The sequence below is a fragment of the Magallana gigas genome, chromosome 4, assembly GCF_963853765.1.
Source record: "Magallana gigas chromosome 4, xbMagGiga1.1, whole genome shotgun sequence".
Lineage (NCBI taxonomy): Eukaryota > Metazoa > Mollusca > Bivalvia > Ostreida > Ostreidae > Magallana > Magallana gigas.
The window spans coordinates 31,819,417-31,842,542 of record NC_088856.1 but is presented as its reverse complement, the minus strand read 5'-3'; the positions used below and the strand labels follow the sequence as shown (position 1 = coordinate 31,842,542).

Genomic DNA, 23,126 nt, shown 5'->3' with positions numbered 1-23,126 from the left:
TGATAGTGTTGATATTGTCAAGATTTAGTTGTAACAAATTAAAATTCAAATGAATCTTCCGTTTTAACTTTTATTGATGGTTCAGTATCTTTGTTAATTGCAATCTCTTATTTTGTGATTGCAGAAATCCTGGTGAAGAAAGTAGTTGGTGCGAGGTATGTATATGCTGTTAAGGCAGAATATTAAGACTACTGTATACAGAGAAATATTTGCCTTCGTTTTTATTTCACCAGTTTTGTCCTATGTCAGCGGGTGAATTTAAGACTGGGCCAATTCCAATGTCTTAAATTATCACTCTTTCAACACGACTTTCTGTGGGCAAATTCGAAACGGGGCAATTTAACTGTTTGCAAGTGATGAAAGGACAGGGCAATTTAACTGTTTGTAAGTGATGAATGGCAAAAATAACATGGGGCGAAAAAAACCCTGTATACAGTATGTATGATAGAGGTCTCTAAGGGCCTACAGAGACATTTTGCACAAATGCATTTCTCACAGTTATTATTATAGTAGATATTCTATTTCAATGCAGTTCTGATGCAATTTTTTCCTTTCACATTTCAGAGTATCAAAAATGTAATCAAAGATTATAAAGTAAGAAAACCTTCAGTACGAGCAGGGGAGTTACCACCATGCAATGGAGGAGAGGTAATGGAAATTACAAGCAGAATATACTGAAGCTTGATCCATATTCAAGGCCAAAGATTTCACCTGGATTTAATTTAAAAAAAAGTTCTGATGTGGCATCAATCTTGTAAAATGTCTATTATGTATATAATCATATTAATTTTTTATAATTGGGATTTTGTCTATCCTCTTTGAATAAGGTGTCGGAAAACGATCTCGGCAATGTGGCCCCACACTGGATCAAGGACGATGAGGTCTCGATGTGTCAGCTGTGCAGCAAATCATTTACAGCGTTAAAACGGCGGCACCATTGTCGTGCTTGTGGAAGGGTGTGTATATCCTAAAATGTATATTACCAGTACACTAAAGAACTGTTTCTTGATGTATTAGTTTGCATACATGTATGCATGTATATAGATTGAAAAAAACCTCTGCATTCACAAATTTATCCTCTCCAGTTTTAACTGAAAATCTATTATTGCCCATTTATGAATGACTATAAAGTTTTTATAAATTAAATTCAACATAAAATAATTATATGTTTTTTCCATTCTTGCTTTCTTTAAAGAAATGTTACTTCAAAATTTAATTTCATTAAGCATTATATGCTTTAAATTTGTTTCTGACACAAATACAAACATAGTTAAAAGGATGGATATCTAGTCATTTCTTTATATATTAACCACATTTTTTACCTGCGTTGATATTCCATTATATGAATATGAACTGTAGCTTAGATAATTTCGAAGAGACAAGCTGTAAAGCATTGTCTTTCTATTAATACAGGTTGTATGTGGAAAGTGTTCATCAAAAAAGAGTAATTTAGCGTATGACAACAACAAGCCCAATCGGGTCTGTGATAAATGTTTCGTCATCCTGAAAAACGTGGATGGAAAGGTGGTGGACCAGAAAGTTCCTAAAGGGGTCAAACTGGTAAGTAAAAGGGTCAAATATCTGCAGATAAATATTGAAAATAGGATACTGTAAATTCCTTCTTTTACACGAGTACTTAATACCGTGAAACTGCTGTTTTGCATCAGATCACTAAAATATAAAATGGCGAGGACCAATTTTTGTTTTGATTTCATATGATAGCTCAAAAACTGTGAAAAAATAAAAACATGATTTTAAAATCCGGGAGGACTGCTTATTACGATTTTATGTGGAAATTAATTCCTCGCCTTTGATATGGAATTTACAGTAGTGTGTCAATCTCGTAACAAGTTAGCTGAAAAGTTGGTCAAATGTTTGCTGTTAGTAGGGGAGTGTTCTGCATGAAAAATATATCAAGGAATAATAATCCTGATTAAATCTAATAAAGCCCAAAGGGCTTTATTATAGATCTGATCTTTCCAGGACCGAAATTATCACCTCAGAATATTTAAAGAATTATTCCTTATTACTTATATTTACATTATTTTCAGCAATTACACGATGAAATATCTTAATATAAATAAGCAAACCCTAATTATATGTCATATTGAATTAATTGGACTGTATAGTACAAAATTGATACATAATGTTATCACAGACAAAGACACTGAAAAATGTAAATAAGTAATTTTAGTTTTTGTCTATTTCTCTGCAGTTCTGTAATTTAAATTTATGTCAGATTTTAATATTCAATATAACAAATCAGGAATGATTTAAGTGCTCAAAATTGTGTGTCATTCTGTACGCATTGTAAAGTACTTAAGCGTGTACCAATATGTATGTGTAAGTATAGAGCAATTCCTTTCTCTATGAAACTTGAGTATCCCACCTTTTGCTACAGATGAATGCCAATGACCCCTCTATTCTCTCTGGGTACCTCCAGAAGAGCATGGATCGAGGCAAGACTTGGAACAAGAGATGGTTTGTCATTACCAAGGAGTTTGCCATGTACGAATTTAAGGCTCACCATGTGAGTATTTGAAGTCTTCCTGTGTTGGAGGGTGCACAAATTTGTTGTTCTACTTTGTGTGTACCCATAGTATACAGGCACTCATGCAAGATTAAATAGAATGGAGGGTGTTACAAAAGTATGCCATTATACTTTTTCCTTTTTTCTCCCAAACAGGATATCTATGCCATAGCAACCCTACCATTACCTGGTTACCAAGTAATATTTCCTGTGGACAACATCGAGAATGTCTTTTGTTTGAGTCACCAGCAGAAACTTCCTCCCACTTATCTACAGTCCGAGTGTACTGCAAGCAGAGACAGGTAAAATTCCAATAACACAGAACCCCCACCTGCAACCTTGTAGTCTAAGAGTTAATTATTTATAAAACTTTAGAAATTATCAACATTTATTTTTTTGTTTTGTTTTTCTCGCAAGAGGTGTTAATATTGTAATTGTAGTACGTACATCATGATCCATTTTTATGTGAAACTTTTTGTGTTTATGCACAGGCCTCTGAATTTCTAATAAGCCATATTTTGTATACTGTAAATTCCTAAATAAATGTGAGGAATTAATATCCGTGTAAAATCGCGGGAAGCATCTTTCGCGGATATTAAAATTTCACCATTATTTTCTGAGAGTTGAAAACTATAAGAAATAAGGAGAAAAGTTAAACGTTCGCGATTTTATATTCTCGCGATTTGAAACAGACCAGCGGGATCGCGGAATTAAGTACTCGCGTAATATAAGGAATTTACAGTACCTACCATCTCTATATGTAAATACACCAGGGTGTGTTTCTGTATAGAGAGGGTAAAAATTCAGTAGAGGCCTGTGGTTACAATACTAACCAATCGTTTTGATTATACCCTCTTGACTTGATAGATGGTTGAATGTACTAAAAAAGATGGTAAACTTGGAGCTTCCCGAGGAATCGAACCGAAACTCCACTCATTCCTCCGAGAGTTCCGGAAGCCAGAACGCAGAAGATGGCTGTGACAAGACGTCCTAGTTGAATTAGCTGCACAACACATGAAACTCAAACTAGAGAGCACAACTGAACTAACTTATAACATGGAAGTCAGTTTCTTCTATGGTGAAAACATCTCATGAGCTTTAACATAGTGGATAAACTCTGATTATGTGAAAGTCGACTTTTTGTGCATATCAAATGAAAGTTGGTGACCACTACTTTATCTGAGAGTTAGCTCTAGTGAGCACATCAACCTGAATTTTAGTGGGTAACCACTAAAATCTAGAAAGTCAGGTCTAGATAGTGCATCAACTGAGACCGATGGTGGCCATTTATAACAGAAAAGTCAGCTTAAAAGAGTGTCACAACAGCAATATATTGGATAGCAAATCGTATCATAAGATCATTGAATCATCATTCATTATGAACTTTGAACAAGAAAAGTATATATCTATATATATATATTTATGCAATAGATTCATTCTGGTTTGTTGTAAATAAAAAGCAATTTATCCATAACTGATTAATTAACAGACAATCTAGTGTCAGATGAGAAATTTTGCACATTTTGTAATTTGCCATAATATGTGATGTTTCTTTTTGATATATATTTTTTTTCAATTTTCTGATACATGTAACAGGAACAACTTGGATATGGGGGGTGGGGGTATAGATGGATATTGTTTGCTAATTGGTTATACCAAGGCTTGAAGAGATAGAAAATGTGATATAAAGGAGTTTGAAAATGTATCCTTTAAAAGGATGCATTTATAATATATAAAGATAAACTGTAACTTAGTTTGTGGTCAAACTGTGATTATGAAACTATATCAGATTGAGATATATAACATGCGTCACCAACGACAAGCGGAGGCGTTGATGTTGGGTCCTTTTTTTTTTTTTTTTTACCTTTATTTGAAATTGCTTCATGTGTCTTAACTGCTTCAATTTACATGCATTTAAATAGATTTATGTGGATTCTAATATTTTGTTATAATTGTGTTATTTTTGTTTTTTTTGGTAATCCCCATAGTTTTTATTTTGAAATTGTAAATGTGATGTTTTTTGATATAATGTATCACAAATCATAGGGTTTTGAGATTATGTATCACCATTATGATTTTAAGATACGTGTACTAAGTGTATGTTTGCCTGTTATGTTGTACAGCTGCCGTGTATCTAGCATTGCAGTTTCATTACATATGAACAGTTGTTAGTCAGAATTATATTAACTGGTTCCATTCATCAATAAATGCTGAAATATTTCTACAAAAATCATATTCATTGTTTTTATTTTATTTTTGGGAGTTGATTTTAATCAACTCTCCTATGCAGTTACTCTGACAAACCGAAAGTGAAACAGTGTTTGGACCAAAGCACAGTTCACCGCCGCTGGCAAGAATTAGTTCTTGAGAATAATTGATAAATCCGAATAATGTATGCTAAAGCATTGTTTCTCAAGGAAACATATTTATAAATACCTTGAAAATAGTCCGATTTTAAATGGTACGAACAATTTAGTTATTTTTTGTAGTTGTATGTATTCTTACGCCAGAGTTCAATATAGTCTCGTTCAACTCGACGCTCGGCTGTCTCCGTAAATCTCCGACAAGCAGAGAGTCTCTCTTGCTTATCGGTGATTAACGACGAGAGCCGAGCGTTTGGTTGTTCAATATTGCTTGGATCTATAAATTTTCCAGAAATATTTCTATCACTGATACATAGTATGATTGAATTTATTCTACCTTTAAATATTATTTAACATGATTCATATGGGGTTTTATCAACATTTTTGTGTCGAAAAAGTCCGAAAATTCATATTATAAAAACGTGCAGATTAAAACTACCTGTACTTGTTATGAAATTAACATATCATAAAAACAAGAAAACCTTCAGTACGAGCAGCGGAGTTACCAATTTGCAATGGAGGAGAGGTAATGGAAATTACAAGCAGAATATACTGAAGTTTGATCCATATTCAAGGCCAAAGATTTCACCTGGATTTAATTAAAAAAAGTTTTGATGTGGCATTAACCTTGTAAATTGTCTATTATGTATATAATCATATTAATTTTAATTTTTTCAATTGAGATTTTGTCTATCCTCTTTGAATAAGGTGTCGGAAAACGATCTCGGCAATGTGGCCCCACACTGGATCAAGGACGATGAGGTCTCGATGTGTCAGCTGTGCAGCAAATCATTTACAGCGTTAAAACGGCGGCACCATTGTCGTACATGTGGAAGGGTGTGTATGTCCTTAACTTTATATTACCAGTACACTAAAGAACTGCTTCTTGATGTATGAGTTTGCATACATGTATGCAGGTATATAGATTGAAAAAACCTCTGCATTCACAAATTTATCCTCTCCAATTTTAACTGAAAATCTATTATTGCCCATTTATGAATGAATATAAAGTTTTTATAAACTAAATTCAACATATGTTTTTTTTTTCCATTCTTGCTTTCTTTAAAGAAGTGTTACTTCAAAATTTAATTTCATTAAGCATTATATGCTTTAAATTTGTTTCTTACACAAATACAGACAAGTTAAAAGGATTGATATCTAGTCATTTCTTTATATATTAACCCCATTTTTTTACCTGCGTTGATATTGCATTATATCAATATGAACTGTAGCTTAGATAATTTAGAAGAGACAAGCTGCAAAGCATTGTCTTTCTATTAATACAGGTTGTATGCGGAATGTGTTCATCAAAAAAGAGTAATTTAGCGTATGACAACAACAAGCCAAATCGGGTCTGTGATAAATGTTTCGTCATCCTGAAAAACGTGGATGGAAAGGTGGTGGACCAGAAAGTTCCTAAAGGGGTCAAACTGGTAAATAAAAGGGTCAAATATCTGCAGATTAATATTGAAAATAGTTAAGCATTGAATCATTCTTTTTTGAAAGATATAGTCTCATAACTGCAGCGGTGTGTGCATACAAATTGAGTAACGCGCGCTAGCGCGTTATGAAAATTTGTATGCACACACCGCTGCAGTTATGAGACTATATCTTTCAAAAAAGAATGATTTAATGCTTATATTTACATTTTTTAACTTCTTGCCTTGTCTGCAAATGTGATTTATACATCAATATTTCTGTTTTATCCTAAGGGGAAGTTCAAATTAATGGAAGAGCCACTGTAACAGCCACAAGCGTGAACTTTGATTCCCGCTTGTGAAGTTGCATTTTACAGCGTTCAACGTTTGTGACGTCATAATAAAACTAGTCATTCTAACCTTTGAGTACCCCGTGTGTGTTACGGTCTTATAACTGCAGTGTCTTTTCACACACTTTACATGCAAAAAATATTTGGAATGTAAATATGATACTGTAAATTCCTTATTTTACACGAGTACTTAATACCGTGAAACTGCTGTTTTGCATCAGATCACAAAAATATAAAATGGCGAGGACCAATTTTTGTTTTGATTTCATATGATAGCTCAAAAACTGTGAAAAAATAAGAACATGATTTTAAAATCCTGGAGGACTGCTTTTTACGATTTTATGTGGAAATTAATTCCTCGCCTTTGATATGGAATTTACAGTAGTGTGTCAATCTCGTAACAAGTTAGCTGAAAAGTTGGTCAAATGTTTGCTGTTAGTATGGGGAGTGCTCTGCCTGAAATATATATCAAGGAATAATAATCCTGATTAAATCCAATAAAGCCCAAAGGGCTTTATTATAGATTTGATCTTTCCCGGACCGAAATTATCACCTCATAATATTCAAAGAATTATTCCTTATTACTTATATTTACATTATTTTCAGCAATTACACTATGAAATATCTTAATATAAATAAGCAAACCCTAATTATATGTACAAAATTGATACATAATGTTATCACAGGCAAAGGCACTGAAAAATATAAATATGTTACTTTAGTTTTTTTCTATTCCTCTGCAGTTCTGTAATTTAAATTTATTTCAGATTTTAATATTCAATATAACAAATCAGGAATGATTTAAGTGCTCAAAATTGTGTGTCATTCTGTATGCATTGTAAAGTACTTAAGCTTGTACCAATATGTATGTGTAAGTTTACAGCAATTCCTTTCTCTATGAAACTTGAGTATCCCACCTTTTTATTTCCTACAGATGAATGTGTAAGCCTTCTGTCTTACGGATCCAATTGAGGGTCAGCTCAAACTTATAGATGACAAGTCCAGTATTTCTTTCTCAAGCGGTTTTATTAAGCGTGATCGTATAGTTACAATTACATCAGCTAATAGCAGCCCAAATCAGGAGTCTCAGAATCTATCTCTATAAGCGGAATCTCTAAATCTGCGGGCTCTATCTATCTCCTCAACATCATTTTACATGGGTATATATAACATTTTACATATGATGGACAGTTCTGACTAGTTCGGCCCATATACGACGATCATGAGTGAACATTAAGTGTTCAAAATTAAGATTAATATTCTATTCCTAAATAAAGTAACAAAACCGTCAAAACTGCCAATCAAAGAGTCTGAATGCAGGATTTGAGTCTCCGAGTCCTGGGTCTCGGAGTCCCCCACCTAGTATGTGGCATCACTTACTCATAATACGTTCATTCATACATGGCATAAAAGGTTACAACGGTTAATATATAGAATACACAATACATGACTCAATATAGAGTACCAGAGCTATGAATCGCCAAATTCGACACTTGTTTTTAAACTCTCAATTTGGATATTATTATGCCCGTATTATACACCTGATTTCATAACATCATTTAGGAATACTACGCATTGCTACAAGATTCACAGAGTTCATTCTGTTAATTATCATTAACACCATTCAGTGCGCAGTATCTAGGTACACATAAATATCATAGTGACCATTATGTAATACTAGCAATTCAAGGTCATAGCATGGCTATCTGTCTACATACGTCCCCCAAACAAAAGAAATATCCCGAAGGGAGATTTCTCATGCCTGGCGCCCGAAATAGGAAAGCGTCCTTGATCTACCCTTGATCAGACGAACTTCCTAGTGACATACCAGTCAGAACATCTATGTTAAGAGATAGTAACAAGTGACATGTTTCCACCTCCGGCTTGAAACACCATTCATCTATAAAAACAAATCTATAACCAGGATGTATACATGTTCATAAAATCATATAGCTTGATTATATCGCATTACAATCATGAAAACAATAATGAATAAAGTATGATAATAATGACCAAGATGAAATAACCATAGTTGAATATAATCGTAATTCATCATCAAAGTAATACTAAGTATGGTTAAGCTTGATGTCACATATATATACAAAGTCAGTGCATGCTTATAAGTTCACAAAAATATCTCTTCCTTCCTAGGGGCGAGGTTAGCGTCATAAGTTCGGAGTCCATCGGTTTCTTCCTGAATTTCTCCAGAGTGAATCAACAAATACAAGATTTACATTAGCACAAGATAACGCACATTTCTACTTTAACACATTTCACATTTTTTAATTTTCGCTAAATTTCACAATCCTTTCATAAGGAATACACAACTTCTTCGCGGCTGTAGCTTAATTATTCATCCATCATCGGCACCCGTGGATAGAGGGTCGGCGCGGATGGCGAGGCGACTTCTCGCGGAGCGTCTCCTGCGTTCCTCTGTTGCGTAGACATCGCGGCCTTCTCTTCCAGGTATTTACGTGCCAGCTCTGGGTCCGGTCGATAGTATTTGGTCCATGGATAGTCTTCATTTTCCTCCTCTCCAAGAAATTGTTGTGCTAGTTTAGTCGAAATTGTCCCCGTGTTACTGGCCAATTTGCGAGTTGCGATTCTTCCGCTTCGTCGGGGTTTCTCTTGGATCCTAGTGACTTTCGGGATTGGTTCAAGTTCAATAATGTCGCTAGAGGTCCTTTTCTCTGGATTCTCACAACAAAATACAGTGTCTTTGGAAGAACCTTTCTTATCTCCGTCACTACCCCTTTTTCGACAACCTGTCCAGCAACCACCACAGCATATACCACCCCACTTTTTAATAGTTTTGCGTTTCTTAATACAAAGTCCTATCGTTATTGTTACTGCCAAAGTTAAACACAATTAAAACCAGGGGCTTCCCACCCAAGATGAGAATTTTCATGGGATGCAAATTAGTTACTGGCAATTCCACCATAAGTGAATTCATAGGGAAAACTTTTAAATTAATATTTTTTGTCTTAAGACATTAAACCATGAAAACCTGAGCAACCTTGTCCCATATTCAAGATGTCGAACGCAATATATGATTGTTTTTACGAATAACCTTAAATCACTTTAAAAAAATTAGTCTTACTGTTTCTTTACTTAGTCGCTGTTTCATGTATTTCGAGTATATGTTAAATCTCTTTAACTCCGCATATACAAACAAATAACCGAGGTGCTGAGTCCGCGTTTACTAGTCGGCGTATCTCAATACATGTTTTTATGTCACAGGGGGTCATCCTGTCATATCTTTTTAAAAGCGTGCTATATATACAAAGCTAAGCTTATTCAAGATTATTTACATCTACATTATACAATAATATAACTTATTTAATTTATTATTTTGGCCAATTCCTTCATAATAGCCAACACATACTCTTGTTTGTTATTTTCTCTACAGGGCTTAGGGATTGATTTACGCGGTTTAGGGATTGGTTTGAAGCCTAGACCTACTTTAGGGACTATTTCATCTATTTCCATATTTTCATCTAAGGGTACATTAGGGTTATCTAAGGGTATTTCATAGTCTTGACCACTATTTTCATCAGATTGTTCTGACTCATGGGTCTCATCCGATTCTGAATCTACGGTCTGATCGTTCTCGTGTTTATACTGTTGATCATCCATGATCTTCTTAGCTCTTATACGTCTTTGAAGTTCTGCTAGGGGAATATCCTCTTCGTCTGAAGATCCTTCTTTTTCCCATTGTTTGGACTGTATAGCTCTTTCCAATGGTTCTGGTTGCATGTCTTCATTTTCTGACGACGATTCATCTTCCGGTGGCACCACATAGTTAGTTTTTCTTAGAGTTCTTCCACCATCTTCAGTAGTTTGTGAAAGGGGCCAGTGCGAAATATCTGCCAGTCTTAATTGTCGCGCATGGCATTTGGTGGTTAATCCAGTCAATTGATCTCTCACCACGAAACTAACTGGTCCTTTCTGCTCTATGATTCGATAATATGGTAGCCACTTTTTATCCAACTTATTTTGTCTTCTGTTGTTCTTAAGGTAGACAGGGTCACCTACCTGAAAATTTTAATCTTTGCTTCTCTTATCGGCCTGAGCTTTCTGTTTCTTCTTGGCTTCCTTCATATTACGATGTACCAGCAGGAAAGCTTTATGTTGTTCTTGTAGGGCGATCTTGTGTTGATCTTCTCCTGTATATCTCCTTCGAGGTTTCATCAACGTATCAAGAGGTAATACGACATCTCTGTTGTACATAAGGTAATATGGAGAAAACTTTGACGAATCGTTAGGATGGAAACGAATGGCTGCCAACGTCTGATTAAGATGAATATCCCATGTTTGAGCGTTGTCTGTTGTTTTCTTAGCCATCACGTCATGTAGAGTTCTATAAAATCGTTCTACTTTACCATTACCTTGAGGGCTGTAATAAGATGTTTTGATATGGTTGATATTCAATTCTTTTAAAGTTTCTTCCACTTTCTTATTCACATTTTCTGTTCCGTTGTCTGTGAGGATTTGAAGAGGACACCCATATCTTGGATATATTTCTTCTAAGATAAGATGTACTATGTTGTCAGCTGACTTATCAGGAACGGGAAAAGCTTCTGGCCAACCAGAGTAAATGTCAATAAAAGAAACTATGTACTTGTTTCCCGACAAGGATGTTGGATATGGTCCTGATAGATCAAGTCCTACTTTAGCCATTGGAAAACGTGGTATATCTGTCTCTTGAAGTGGAGGTTGCTTTTTCTTATTGCTCCTCGTTTGGCATACTACACATCCTTCTATATAAGAGTATAACCTTTTGTACAAATTTGGTATGTAGTACTTTTGTCTGATTACGTCATATGTTTTGTCTACTCTCATGTGTCCGAGTCCGTCATGATACTGCTGCACTACTAAAAGTTCTAACTCACGTGGTACATACAGGCGAAGTTTTGGGCCTTCTGAGTCTACATCTGAAAGATAGTACATTAAACCATCAATTTCCAGAAACTTCTTTTCTTCGGTTGCCGTTGCTGTTCCTTTATTTAACCGATACTTCAGTTTCTTGATCTGCTCGTCGTGTTGTTGACTTTCTTTGATGTTGATATCCTCTGGTAGATCAATAAAGGGTTTGACCAATTCGTCGTGTTGATTAACTTCACATCTGGCCAATCTCTTAGGCGAAAAGGCATTGGAGTTAAGTACGTTCACTTCAAAGAAATTGTCCTTAACATCTGGTTCATCATGCTATGATTGTTCTTCCTCTTCACACTCCAGGTTGACTGTTGGTAATCTGGATAAGAGATCTGCACAGCAGTTAAATCTTCCTTCTATGTACTCTACCTTACAGTTATATCCTGCAATACTTAAGAGTAAAAATCAGCAAGCATCGAGCATTTTGTGAAAAATATGGAAAGTGACATAAAAACAATAATGATAAAAACACATATAAAGATAATCAGAATGAAGATTGTATTAAAAATATTTGGGTAATTTTTTTTTATTCGTGCTGTTACTATGGAAACCACGTGCTTTTAGACTGACTGATTTGTACTTCATTTTAACATGAAAATTTTTGTATATACAAATACAATATTATGTTAAATCATCTTAAAACTCTATCAATAATTTTTTATACTACAAAACACTTTGCTGTAATTTAAACATCATCAAGAATTTACATTTACTTCATCCTTTGATATTTATACCCGTTTTATCTTGTTAATTTTGCATGCAAACACCAGTCAATTCAGTGCACTTTTATAAAATTCTACAACCATGTCAAGGTTAACTAACACTACATATTTATATTATGACATTTGTTCTAGAAGAATCAATTAAAAAATCTTTAGGCAAGTCACCCGTTTATAAATAAATACTGATTTTATACACCTGGAAACGTGCAAGTTTTACTCTAATTACCTCCCTTTGATATGACTCTCTTACGAAAGGAGGTAAAAACGGTATTGTGTTTACATTGTTTACATCCAATATTTCTACGGAGCTGAAGTGAGACGACTATGGATTTTAATTTCTGGATTATAGAAGTGTTTATTTAGTTCATTATCATGGTAAGTGACAACTTTTACTGGTTTCTTATTTTCTACTAGCAAACATTTCTTTAACGGGAGAAATAGTGGATGCTGTAGATCTTCGTGAAAATTCGGATTAACATGTCAATGCACACAACATTATAAATAAAAGTTTAAACATGACAAAGAAAATGTATACGTGATTGCTTATTGTACATAGTGTTTGTGCATCAACGACAATAAACTTTTAATGAAAAATGTATTTACATACATGTATAGACTATATGGTAGCTACATGTATACAAATCCATGTTTAAATGTATCTTGTGTGAATAATTGATCAGTCTTCTTATTATTCTATATGTTGGTAATTAATGTTGTATTCACATAAAATCAACTATTTGTACCATATTGCTAGAAAAGTCAAGATTTTACACATATATTAAATGACTTATAACAGTAAAATATTTTACTGTACGAGTTTTCAAGACAGTTTAATTAAATAGGGGATGGAAAGGTGTATTAGTTATAACGGGTTCTTTGTTTTATTACAGATAACTTAGTGAGTTGTAAACAGAAAATGTGTCACATGCAAGCCAAATGAATCAACTTAAATGAGGATGGACACTAAAATCTACCATGCCTACACAAAAATTAAAATATTCAAACCAGACAGATGACAGAGACAATGCTTGAAATATTTAAATTTTGCAAAAGAAGAGGGTGAAAGTGCAATTGAAAAAAAACCCAGACCAACAAATACTATAGTTGACAAGGGATGATTTTCTTTAGCAGAATTTCTTTCATCCTTGAAGATAAACAGCTATGTTAACCACTTTGTTCCACAGAAAAGAAGAGCTGGCTTTCAACTTAAACTGGGAATCTTATCAAATAGAATTCAAAATTATATATAATTATATATAGGGATGTTTGGGTTAAATACAATGGTACAAACAAGTATTTTCTGAACTATTTCAAAGCAAATGTGTGCCTGACTTATACTCTGTCTATTTTTGAAAATAAGATGTGTTCATATGTCAATGCTGATGCATAATGATTTATTACCACTTGATCATTTGAGTTGTTGAATTATTTTCAGTGAAAATTATTACAATTAATGATGGTAAAAATTAAAGTTGATATTCATAAGATTGTTTTATTTGTGTTAACTTTACACTGTTAAATAAAGAATAAAATCCATGTTAGATCGATAGAGCATTCAGCAAGTTCTGCAGTAAAAGCAGTAATACAGGTTTATGTCAAGCTATTTGAACTGACCTGATGACATTGACAAAACCAAGACTAAATAGGAAATAAATTCATGCATTAGAATATAAACCAACAATTCACATATTGATATTAAGGCTACTGTACTATCTATATCAGCTGACTGTCATAATATTTCTCTGAATTTTTGCAGACCAATTCAATTTTATGTAAAATAATTGATTATTAGATTTTGAAGAAAAAATATTTCCCCATCTTAATGACAAAAAGTTTAATTACTGATCGAGTAGGGAGATGGACAGAACACTTTTTAAAAGTGGCTTAGTAGATCAATTCTCAAAGTAAGCATATACATATATTGTTGAGACAATTTTTCTTATGTGAAATTTCTGCATGCATGGGTGCTGGGAGGGGGCAGATATGACCAATTAAACTGAAATAATTATTGTCATTTATTTGTTATAGTTACATCCAAATATGAATCGGGCTGATATCAGTGAAAGAAAGAAACTATTGGTGACTGTGTTCAACTATAAAATAATATGATAATCAGATGAACATCTAAATTGGATATTTCGCCTTCTGAGGAATAAGTTACCTCCTTGATTTTTTTTTCTGACCTTCACTTTTTAAATAACATCTCTGCACATACTTTTTCATGCAGCAATGTTTTTTCTTAAATATACATATTGAAAAATGAATTATGATGGACTTCCACCCACCCACCCACCCACCCCCAATAATCTTTATTGGTGTTTGATTTTATCAGAACAACTTGAAATCTTTTAGACATGTTAGAGTAGACTGGAGATTCAGTATTACATTTAGAGATGAAGAGCATATCTTTCTTCTAAGCTGAGGTCATTTTAAATAATTACGCGCCCTTCAGAGAGCTTTATAGGTGATAGACTTTTAGTGTAAACTGTTTCAAATAAAAAGAAAAAACCTCGAATATTTTTGTAAGAATTTTACATTTAAAGCCCTCTTTCTAAACATTAATATATGATATCTTATTTATGAAATGGAAAACAAAAATATCCAGAAAACTGCATTGAAATCATAAGAAATCTAAACATTTAGAAAGCTTTTATTTCAAATCACACTTATTATTAAAAGTTGGCTAATTTTAAGTACAAAAAGGTCAGGAAAGATGCAACTTAAACAAAATATATATTATATATATATTTATTTTATATATTCATTCTGACCATCATTATAGTACTTATATAATGAAAAACAATATTGGTATATGATGTTATTGTTCACATTTTTTGTCAAGAATATCTAAGTCATTTTTCATTATGTTGAGAATTGCACTTTAAGTACAAAAAGGTCAAATCAAATGAACTCAGAGGGTAAAACCTGACCTCCTTCCCTTGTTTTTTCTTGGTACATAATATTTTAAATGATTGTTTTGTATGCAGATTTTCACTAAATTTATGATTCAACCACATTGAGGAGTAAAATACCTCATTTATAAATGAAATAAGTATTTTACCTTATATTTGCCCTTACGTCCGTGTGTCCATGTTTTCTAATTTTAGATGAAAATGATTGATCTTTAAAATGTCATTTTAAAAAAACATTTATAAAATAGAAAATTTGACTTATTGTGCATCTTGAACCAGGGAATATTTTAAAAATAAGGTACAATATGATCTATTCAATTTAATAATACTTGGTTTTTATGTTACCTTTACCCCTTTGTAAAAGCTTAAAATGCAAATTTGATATACTTTTAAACCTTGTACAACTTTTCCCCCTCAAAGTTGCCTATGGATTTTATTTTGCATATTTATAGTACAGATGATCACAAACAGAAATACATAATTCATTTTTCCAGCAGTGGTTGTAGATTTTGCATATAAAGTGATAAAGATGTGCAATTTTTGAAAATTGATAAGCGTCTAAATGCATGTTCTCTTCCTGTTGTCATGGCAACAATTACAATGAAATATTTTAAAATTTTATTTTTTCCTAAAAATGGGAAAACTCAATCTTATAATAAATACAAAAAGCAAAATACTATATAATATCATGTAAAGGAATAATTTACGTAGATGTTTAGCTAAAATCATTGTTTTATTTTCAAAGATTTGTGCACCCGTAACTAAGGAAATAAATTTCCTTGGATACCAGTCCCATAGTATGACAAAAATCATTGTTTATCAGGGTTTTTGTGTGAAGTAGATTAAATTCAATAATATACAAGCAGCTTTTCAAAAAATAATTTTTTCACTTTCCATGGAATGCTTGATGCTTGTTGATTTTTACTCTTAATGCCCATAGTTGAATTTTTTTTATTTTGCATTGGAGATTCTAAGATATACTTGAGCGGCTTATGGTCTGTTCTTATAGTAAACTGAGCACCGTGTAAATAATGGTCTAACTTCTGAAGGGCGTAATGGATTGCAAATGCCTCCTTTTCTATGGTTGACCATTTTTCTTGAGTTTTACTCAGCTTGTGTGATAAGTAATATATTGGCTTATCTTCTCCCTCATCTGTCTTTTGAGTAAGGCACGCTCCAATACAATTGTCGCTGGCATCGGTGTACAGGATGTAAGGCTTATTAGTATCTGGATATGCTAGTAAAGGCACTACCGTTAAACTTTCTTTAATAAAGTCAAACGCTTTTTGGCAACATGGTGTCCATTTGAACCTTGCATATTTTCTGGTTAAGTCAATCAATGGTTCCGCAATCTTAGAGAAGTTCGGTATAAATCTCCTGTAATAACTACACATACCTATAAAGCCACGAACTTCTCGGACTGTAGTGGGCGCTGGTAACTTTCTTATAGCTTCCACTTTCTTTGGATCAGGTGTAACGCCATGTTCATCAATGATGAAACCAAGATATTCTGTCTGTTCCTTGAAGAAACTACATTTCTTTAGCTTTATTTTAAGTCCATGCTTCCTTAGGCTGTTGAAAACGTCTTGAATATGACGAAGATGATCTTCCGGTGTCTCTGAGAATATAAGAATGTCATCCAGGTATGCGATGGCAAACTCCTCTTGTCCTTGAAGAACTATGTTCATCAGCTCTTGTAAGACTGCCGGTGCATTACTCAACCCAAATGGCATCCGGTTGAATTGGAATAGTCCTTTGTGACATGCAAAGGCCGTTTTTTCTTTACTTGAATCTTCTAATTTCACTTGCCAATATCCACTCTTTAAGTCTAGTGCAGTGAAATATTTTGCCTTACCTAGTAAACATAGGATGTCATCAATCAACGGTAGCGGGAATGATACGGGTTTCACTATCTTATTCAAGCTTCTAAAGTCAACGCACATCCGGTCTGATCCGTCCTTTTTCTTCACCACTACTAAGGGAAATGACCAAGGCGATTGTGATCTCTCAATAATCTTTGCGTCCATCATTTCCAGTATGGCCTTGTCAATTATCTGTCTTTTATTTAAGGGTACACGGTAGGGTCTGTTCTTTATTGGGTGGTGATCTCTAGTTTCTATCTTCATTTTAACAGTATCAGTCACTCCAAGATCACTGTCTTTCTTTGCAAATAAATCATTGTTTTTACTCACAAGTCTTTTAATTGAGTGTTCAAATCTTTTAGGTACATCAATTTCTTCTTTTGTGTCTTGAGTAGTCTGTATTCCTGAGATTTCCTTCTGTTTTAATGCGGTAATTCGTCCTACTATGTAGCCTCTTGGAATTTTATAATTTTTGTTAGTTTGGTTAACGAAGATCATTGGAACTTTCTTATCTTTCCGAACTATACAAACGGCGTCTTTTAAATATAGTCCTGGGTCTTCCATAATGCAGTTATTGTCTATGCTGTTCACTTCAACCAAGTCACTTTTTTCCAGAGGAAAATTGTTATTTATTTTTCCATAGAATACAGTCACCGTGTTTGGTCTCATAATAAGTTTCTTAGGAGTTCTTACAATAGTTGAGATGTGTAAATCTTCTTTAAGTTCCGCGTATACTTTGCCATCAATACGCATGAGTCCAAGATCAAAGTATAAACGAACATTGTTTTTCTTGAGCCAATCACGACCGAGAATCATGTTTCGGTTGAGTCCCTTTGTCACATAAAGTTTGTGGTCTAAAGTTAACCCTGAAATCTTAAAGGAAATATTTACATACCCTATCGCAATTAAAGAATTGCCATTTGCTGCTTGTAAAGAGGGGATGTCATTATTAAACAACTTGGGGCGGGGAAATAGATTATCATACATTTTCTTACTAATTAGAGATACGGCTGCACCTGTATCTACCAAAGCTCTAAATTTATTTTTACCTACTTTTAATAAACAGCTACTGGGGTTGTTAGTAAAATTAATTCCATATGTAGGTCTTTGTTTAAAGTTCTTTCTTCGGGCTTCAACGAAGGAAGAACGTCTTAGTTTTCCTGTTTTTGATTGTCAAAATAAGAGCGAGGTTTGAAATTTTGAGACGATCCCCTATTTACTTGGTCGCTAGATTTATATGTTCGGCCTTGACGATTTGATGGTCTGCCCCGATTTTGCTGCGCTCTTTGATACATATGCGAGCCCCAACAATCTGCACGCACATGACCTACTTTACCACAATTCCAACATTCCACAGGTGAACGGGGTTTCTGCTCTATATTATGGACGGGTTTGTTTTGACTGAGTCGTTTATTCATTTGAGGCTGATACCTGACTTGGGGTTTGTTTAGAGTACAAAATCGAGCCCTATGACCCGTCTGTTTGCATTTAAAACACCTACTATTACGCGCATGGTCAATTTCCATTGGTTCTACATGCCTTGTTTCTACTGAGGTAAGATTATCTGCTCTATCCTTTAATAAGGGAAGAGTACTATCAAAATTTGAAAGAGTTCGTCTGTTGTCATTACTTTGTACAATTTCTATCATAGTTGACCCTCTTATCGCTAGCCTCTGTCTCAGATTTTGTTCTCGCATTGCTGCTTGAATTGCGGATTCTAAATCTTTAGGGTTTTCTCGCAAAATTTTCATTCTGAGATAGTCGAATGTCAACCCGTCACAAAAGATATCTACTAACTGTTGTTGTATCAAAGGATCTTTTAGTCTGTCATTACTGTAGGCGTCTTCCGCGATTTGCAATAATCTCTCGGCGAACAACTGAACACTTTTATTTGAATGTTGTCGAGTCTTACGCATTACTGCTAACGCGTGTTGGGGGTCTGTTATTTCTGCAAATCTATTTTTAAGGGATTCCTTAAGATCGTTCCAAGATGGGATGTCTTCAGACGCATCTGTTTCATCTAAATACCTTTTAATATAATCCCCCACTGAACCCTTACTCGTTATGTATGCAAGCATGGGGATCTCATGACCTTGTTTCCCAGACATAACACTGTACTTTTCAACTTCTTTTATCCACTGTTTAAATTTTTGAGCATCTCCCTCAAATGGAGTTATCACAGAAGATAGGGGCACTGAGAGTGCGGCTGTTATAGCTTTAACTTGACCAATGAAAAAATCTTTATCCTCATCCTGATCTGGGACTCGGTGTCGAGGTTCACAAGTTTCATACGGCCTAGCATCATGATATGTTTCAAAAGTATTTTGTTTAATCTGCTCTTTTTCTGGGGACTTTTGACCTGTTTCTTGCCCTTTATTTTCCTCGTTCTGACCCAACCCCGCGAATTGTTTTTCTAATTGCTCCATTTGATTTTTAAATTCTTTTTTATCAAACCCATCACCTGTCGTCATATTGGTTGCTTAGACAAAGTTGTTTACTTCGAGATAGCTATAAGAGACAAATAGAAATGGTTCTTACCTTATTCTGTTTTGAACTTCGCTAAGTCCTGGTCACGGGCACCAAGAAAGTTCATGTAAGCCTTCTGTCTTACGGATCCAATTGAGGGTCAGCTCAAACTTATAGATGACAACAGACAAGTCCAGTATTTCTTTCTCAAGCGGTTTTATTAAGCGTGATCGTATAGTTACAATTACATCAGCTAATAGCAGCCCAAATCAGGAGTCTCAGAATCTATCTCTATAAGCGGAATCTCTAAATCTGCGGGCTCTATCTATCTCCTCAACATCATTTTACATGGGTATATATAACATTTTACATATGATGGACAGTTCTGACTAGTTCGGCCCATATACGACGATCATGAGTGAACATTAAGTGTTCAAAATTAAGATTAATATTCTATTCCTAAATAAAGTAACAAAACCGTCAAAACTGCCAATCAAAGAGTCTGAATGCAGGATTTGAGTCTCCGAGTCCTGGGTCTCGGAGTCCCCCACCTAGCATGTGGCATCACTTACTCATAATACGTTCATTCATACATGGCATAAAAGGTTACAACGGTTAATATATAGAATACACAATACATGACTCAATATAGAGTACCAGAGCTATGAATCGCCAAATTTGACACTTGTTTTTAAACTCTCAATTTGGATATTATTATGCCCGTATTATACACCTGATTTCATAACATCATTTAGGAATACTACGCATTGCTACAAGATTCACAGAGTTCATTCTGTTAATTATCATTAACACCATTCAGTGCGCAGTATCTAGGTACACATAAATATCATAGTGACCATTATGTAATACTAGCAATTCAAGGTCATAGCATGGCTATCTGTTTACAAATGCCAATGACCCCTCTATTCTTTCTGGGTACCTCCAGAAGAGCATGGATCGAGGCAAGACTTGGAACAAGAGATGGTTTGTCATTACCAAGGAGTTTGCCATGTACGAATTTAAGGCTCACCATGTGAGTATTTGAAGTCTTCCTGTGTTGGAGGGTGCACAAATTTACTACAATTCTACTTTGTGTGTACCCATAGTATACAGGCACTCATGCAAGATTAAATAGAATGGAGAGTGTTACAAAAGTATGCCATTATATTTTTTCCTTTTTCCTCCAAAACAGGATATCTATGCCATAGCAACCCTACCATTTCCTGATTACCAAGTAATATTTTCTGTGGACAACATCGAGAATGTCTTTTGTTTTAGTCACCAGCAGAAACTTCCTCCCACTTATCTACAGTCCGAGTGTACAGCAAGCAGAGACAGGTAAAATTCCAATAACACAGACACCAACCTGCAACCTTGTAGTCTAAGAGTTAATTGTTTATAAAACTGTAGAAATTATCAACTTTAATTTTTTTGTTTATTTTTCTTGCAAGAGGTGTTAATATTGTAATTGTAGTACGTACATCATGATCCATTTTTATGTGAAACTTTTTGTGTTTATGCACAGGCCTCTGAATTTCTAATAAGCCATATTTTGTATACTGAAAATTCCTAAATAAATGTGAGGAATTAATATCCGTGTAAAATCGCGGGAAGCATCCTTCGCGGATTTTAAAACCTCACCATTATTTTCTGAGAGTTGAAAACTATAAGAAATAAGGAGAAAAGTTCAACGTTCGCGATTTTATATTCTCGCGATTTGAAACAAACCAGCAAGATCGCAGAATTAAGTACTTGCGTAATATAAGGAATTTACAGTGCATACCATCTATATATGTAAATACACCAGGGTGTGTTTCTGTATAGAGAGGGTAAAAATTCGGTAGAGGCCTGTGGTTACAATATTAACCAATCGTTTTGATTATGCCCTCTTGACTTGATAGATGGTTGAATGTACTAAAAAGATGGTGAACTTGGAGCTTCCCGAGGAATCGAACCGAAACTCCACTCATTCCTCCGAGAGTTCCGGAAGCCAGGCTGTGACAAGACGTCCTAGTTGAATTAGCTGCACAACACATGAAACTCAAACTAGAGAGCACAACTGAACTAACTTAGTAACATGGAAGTCAGTTTCTTCTATGGTGAAAACATCTCATAAGCTGTAACATAGTGGATAAACTCTGATTATGTGAAAGTCGACTTTTTGTGCATATCAAATGAAATTTGGTGACCACTACTTTATCTGAGAGTTAGCTCTAGTGAGCACATAAACCTGAATTTTAGTGGGTAACCACTAAAAGCTGGAAAGTCAGGTCTAGATAATGCATCAACTGAGACCGATGGTGGCCATTTATAAGAGAAAAGTCAGCTTAAAAGAGTGTCACAACAGCAATATATTGGACAGCAAATCGTATCATAAGTTCATTGAATCATCATTCAGTATCAACTTTGAACAAGAAAAGGATATATATATATATATATATATATATATATATATATATATATATATATATATATATATATATATATATATATATATATGCAATAAATATATATGCAATAAATTCATTCTAGTTTGTTGTAAATAAAAAGCAATTTATCCATAACTGATTAATTAACAGACAATCTAATGTCAGATGAGAAATTTTGCACATTTTGTAATTTGCCATATTGTGTGATATTTCTTTTTGATATATATATATTTTTTTCAATTTTCTGATAAAGGGAACAACTTGGATATAGGGGTTGGGAGTATAGATGGATATTGTTTGCTAATTGGTATCTCAAGGCTTGAAGAGATAGAAAATGTGATATAAAGGAGTTTGAAAATGTATCATTTAAAAGGATGCATTTATAATATATTAAGATAAACTGTAACTTAGTTTGTGGTCAAACAGTGATTATGAAAATATATCAGATTGAGATATAATATGTGTCACCAACGACAAGCGGAGGCGTTGATGTTGGGTCCTTTTTTTTTTTTTTTAACTTTATTTGAAATTGCTTCATGTGTCTTAACTGCTTCAATTTACATGCATTTAAATGGATTTATATGGATTCTAATATTTTGTTATAATTTTGTTATTTTTGTTTTTTTGGTAATACCCATAGTTTTTATTTTGAAATTGTAAATGTGATGTTTTTTGATATAATGTATCACAAATCATAGGGTTTTGAGATTATGTATCACCATTATGATTTTAAGATACATGTACTAAGTGTATGTTTGCCTGTTATGTTGTACAGCTGCCGTGTATCTAGCATTGCAGTTTCATTACATATGAACAGTTGTTAGTCAGAATTATATTAACTGGTTCCATTCATCAATAAATGCTGAAATATTTCTGCAAAAATCATATTCATTGTTTTTATTTTATTTTTGGGAGTTGATTTTAATCAACTCTCCTATGCAGTTACTCTGACAAACCGAAAGTGAAACAGTGTTTGGACCAAAGCACAGTTCAACGCCGCTGGCCAGAATTAGTTCTTGAGAATTATTGATAAATCCGAATAATGTATGCTAAAGCATTGTTTCTCAAGGAAACATATTTATAAATACCTTGAATATAGTCCGATTTTAAATGGTACGAACAATTTAGTTATTTTTTGT

The 23,126-nt window shown here is 33.9% G+C and overlaps 2 protein-coding genes and 1 long non-coding RNA gene across 11 annotated transcripts in view; all 3 read left to right on the top strand.

The window, feature by feature from the left end:
* The window catches only part of LOC105321647 (FYVE, RhoGEF and PH domain-containing protein 2), a 57,010-nt gene extending 52,245 nt beyond the window's left edge, over positions 1-4,765 (top strand). For 7 of the 8 annotated variants that reach the window (XM_066082100.1, XM_066082102.1, XM_066082104.1 and 4 more), the window contains 7 exons: positions 125-155; positions 565-648; positions 828-956; positions 1,414-1,560; positions 2,402-2,530; positions 2,687-2,832; positions 3,398-4,765. In XM_066082100.1, coding sequence (XP_065938172.1) covers positions 125-155; positions 565-648; positions 828-956; positions 1,414-1,560; positions 2,402-2,530; positions 2,687-2,832; positions 3,398-3,524 — 793 coding nt within the window. In that variant the 3' untranslated portion in view covers positions 3,525-4,765. The remainder of the gene's footprint in view (positions 1-124; positions 156-564; positions 649-827; positions 957-1,413; positions 1,561-2,401; positions 2,531-2,686; positions 2,833-3,397) is intronic. The other variant, XM_066082101.1, reaches the window with a different exon arrangement.
* A 7,134-nt stretch (positions 4,766-11,899) lies between these two features.
* On the top strand, positions 11,900-13,865 carry LOC117685615 (uncharacterized). The gene is made up of 2 exons (XR_010713102.1): positions 11,900-12,693; positions 13,209-13,865. It is a non-coding gene; the product is annotated as an uncharacterized lncRNA (long non-coding RNA).
* A 4,651-nt stretch (positions 13,866-18,516) lies between these two features.
* On the top strand, positions 18,517-22,030 carry LOC136274681 (FERM, ARHGEF and pleckstrin domain-containing protein 2-like). Of its 2 annotated transcripts, XM_066082099.1 has the most exons (4): positions 18,517-18,646; positions 20,505-20,591; positions 20,751-20,896; positions 21,460-22,030. In XM_066082099.1, the coding sequence occupies exons 2-4, from the start codon at positions 20,511-20,513 to the stop codon at positions 21,485-21,487; spliced, it is 255 nt and encodes an 84-aa protein (XP_065938171.1). In that variant the 5' UTR covers positions 18,517-18,646; positions 20,505-20,510; the 3' UTR covers positions 21,488-22,030. The 2 variants fall into 2 exon arrangements, with proteins under 2 accessions (XP_065938171.1, XP_065938170.1); XM_066082098.1 differs by lacking the exon at positions 18,517-18,646 and having other exon boundaries at positions 19,789-20,591.
* Positions 22,031-23,126: the final 1,096 nt, after the last annotated feature.

Excerpts from the sequence above, each read along its gene's own strand:
- LOC136274681 (XM_066082099.1), top strand. The coding sequence starts at position 20,511 with ATGGATCGAGGCAAGACTTGGAACAAGAGATGGTTTGTCATTACCAAG. Across the intron at positions 20,592-20,750 it reads ACGAATTTAAGGCTCACCAT|GATATCTATGCCATAGCAAC; the intron begins GTGAGTATTTGA and ends CCTCCAAAACAG. Across the intron at positions 20,897-21,459 it reads TGTACAGCAAGCAGAGACAG|ATGGTTGAATGTACTAAAAA; the intron begins GTAAAATTCCAA and ends TTGACTTGATAG.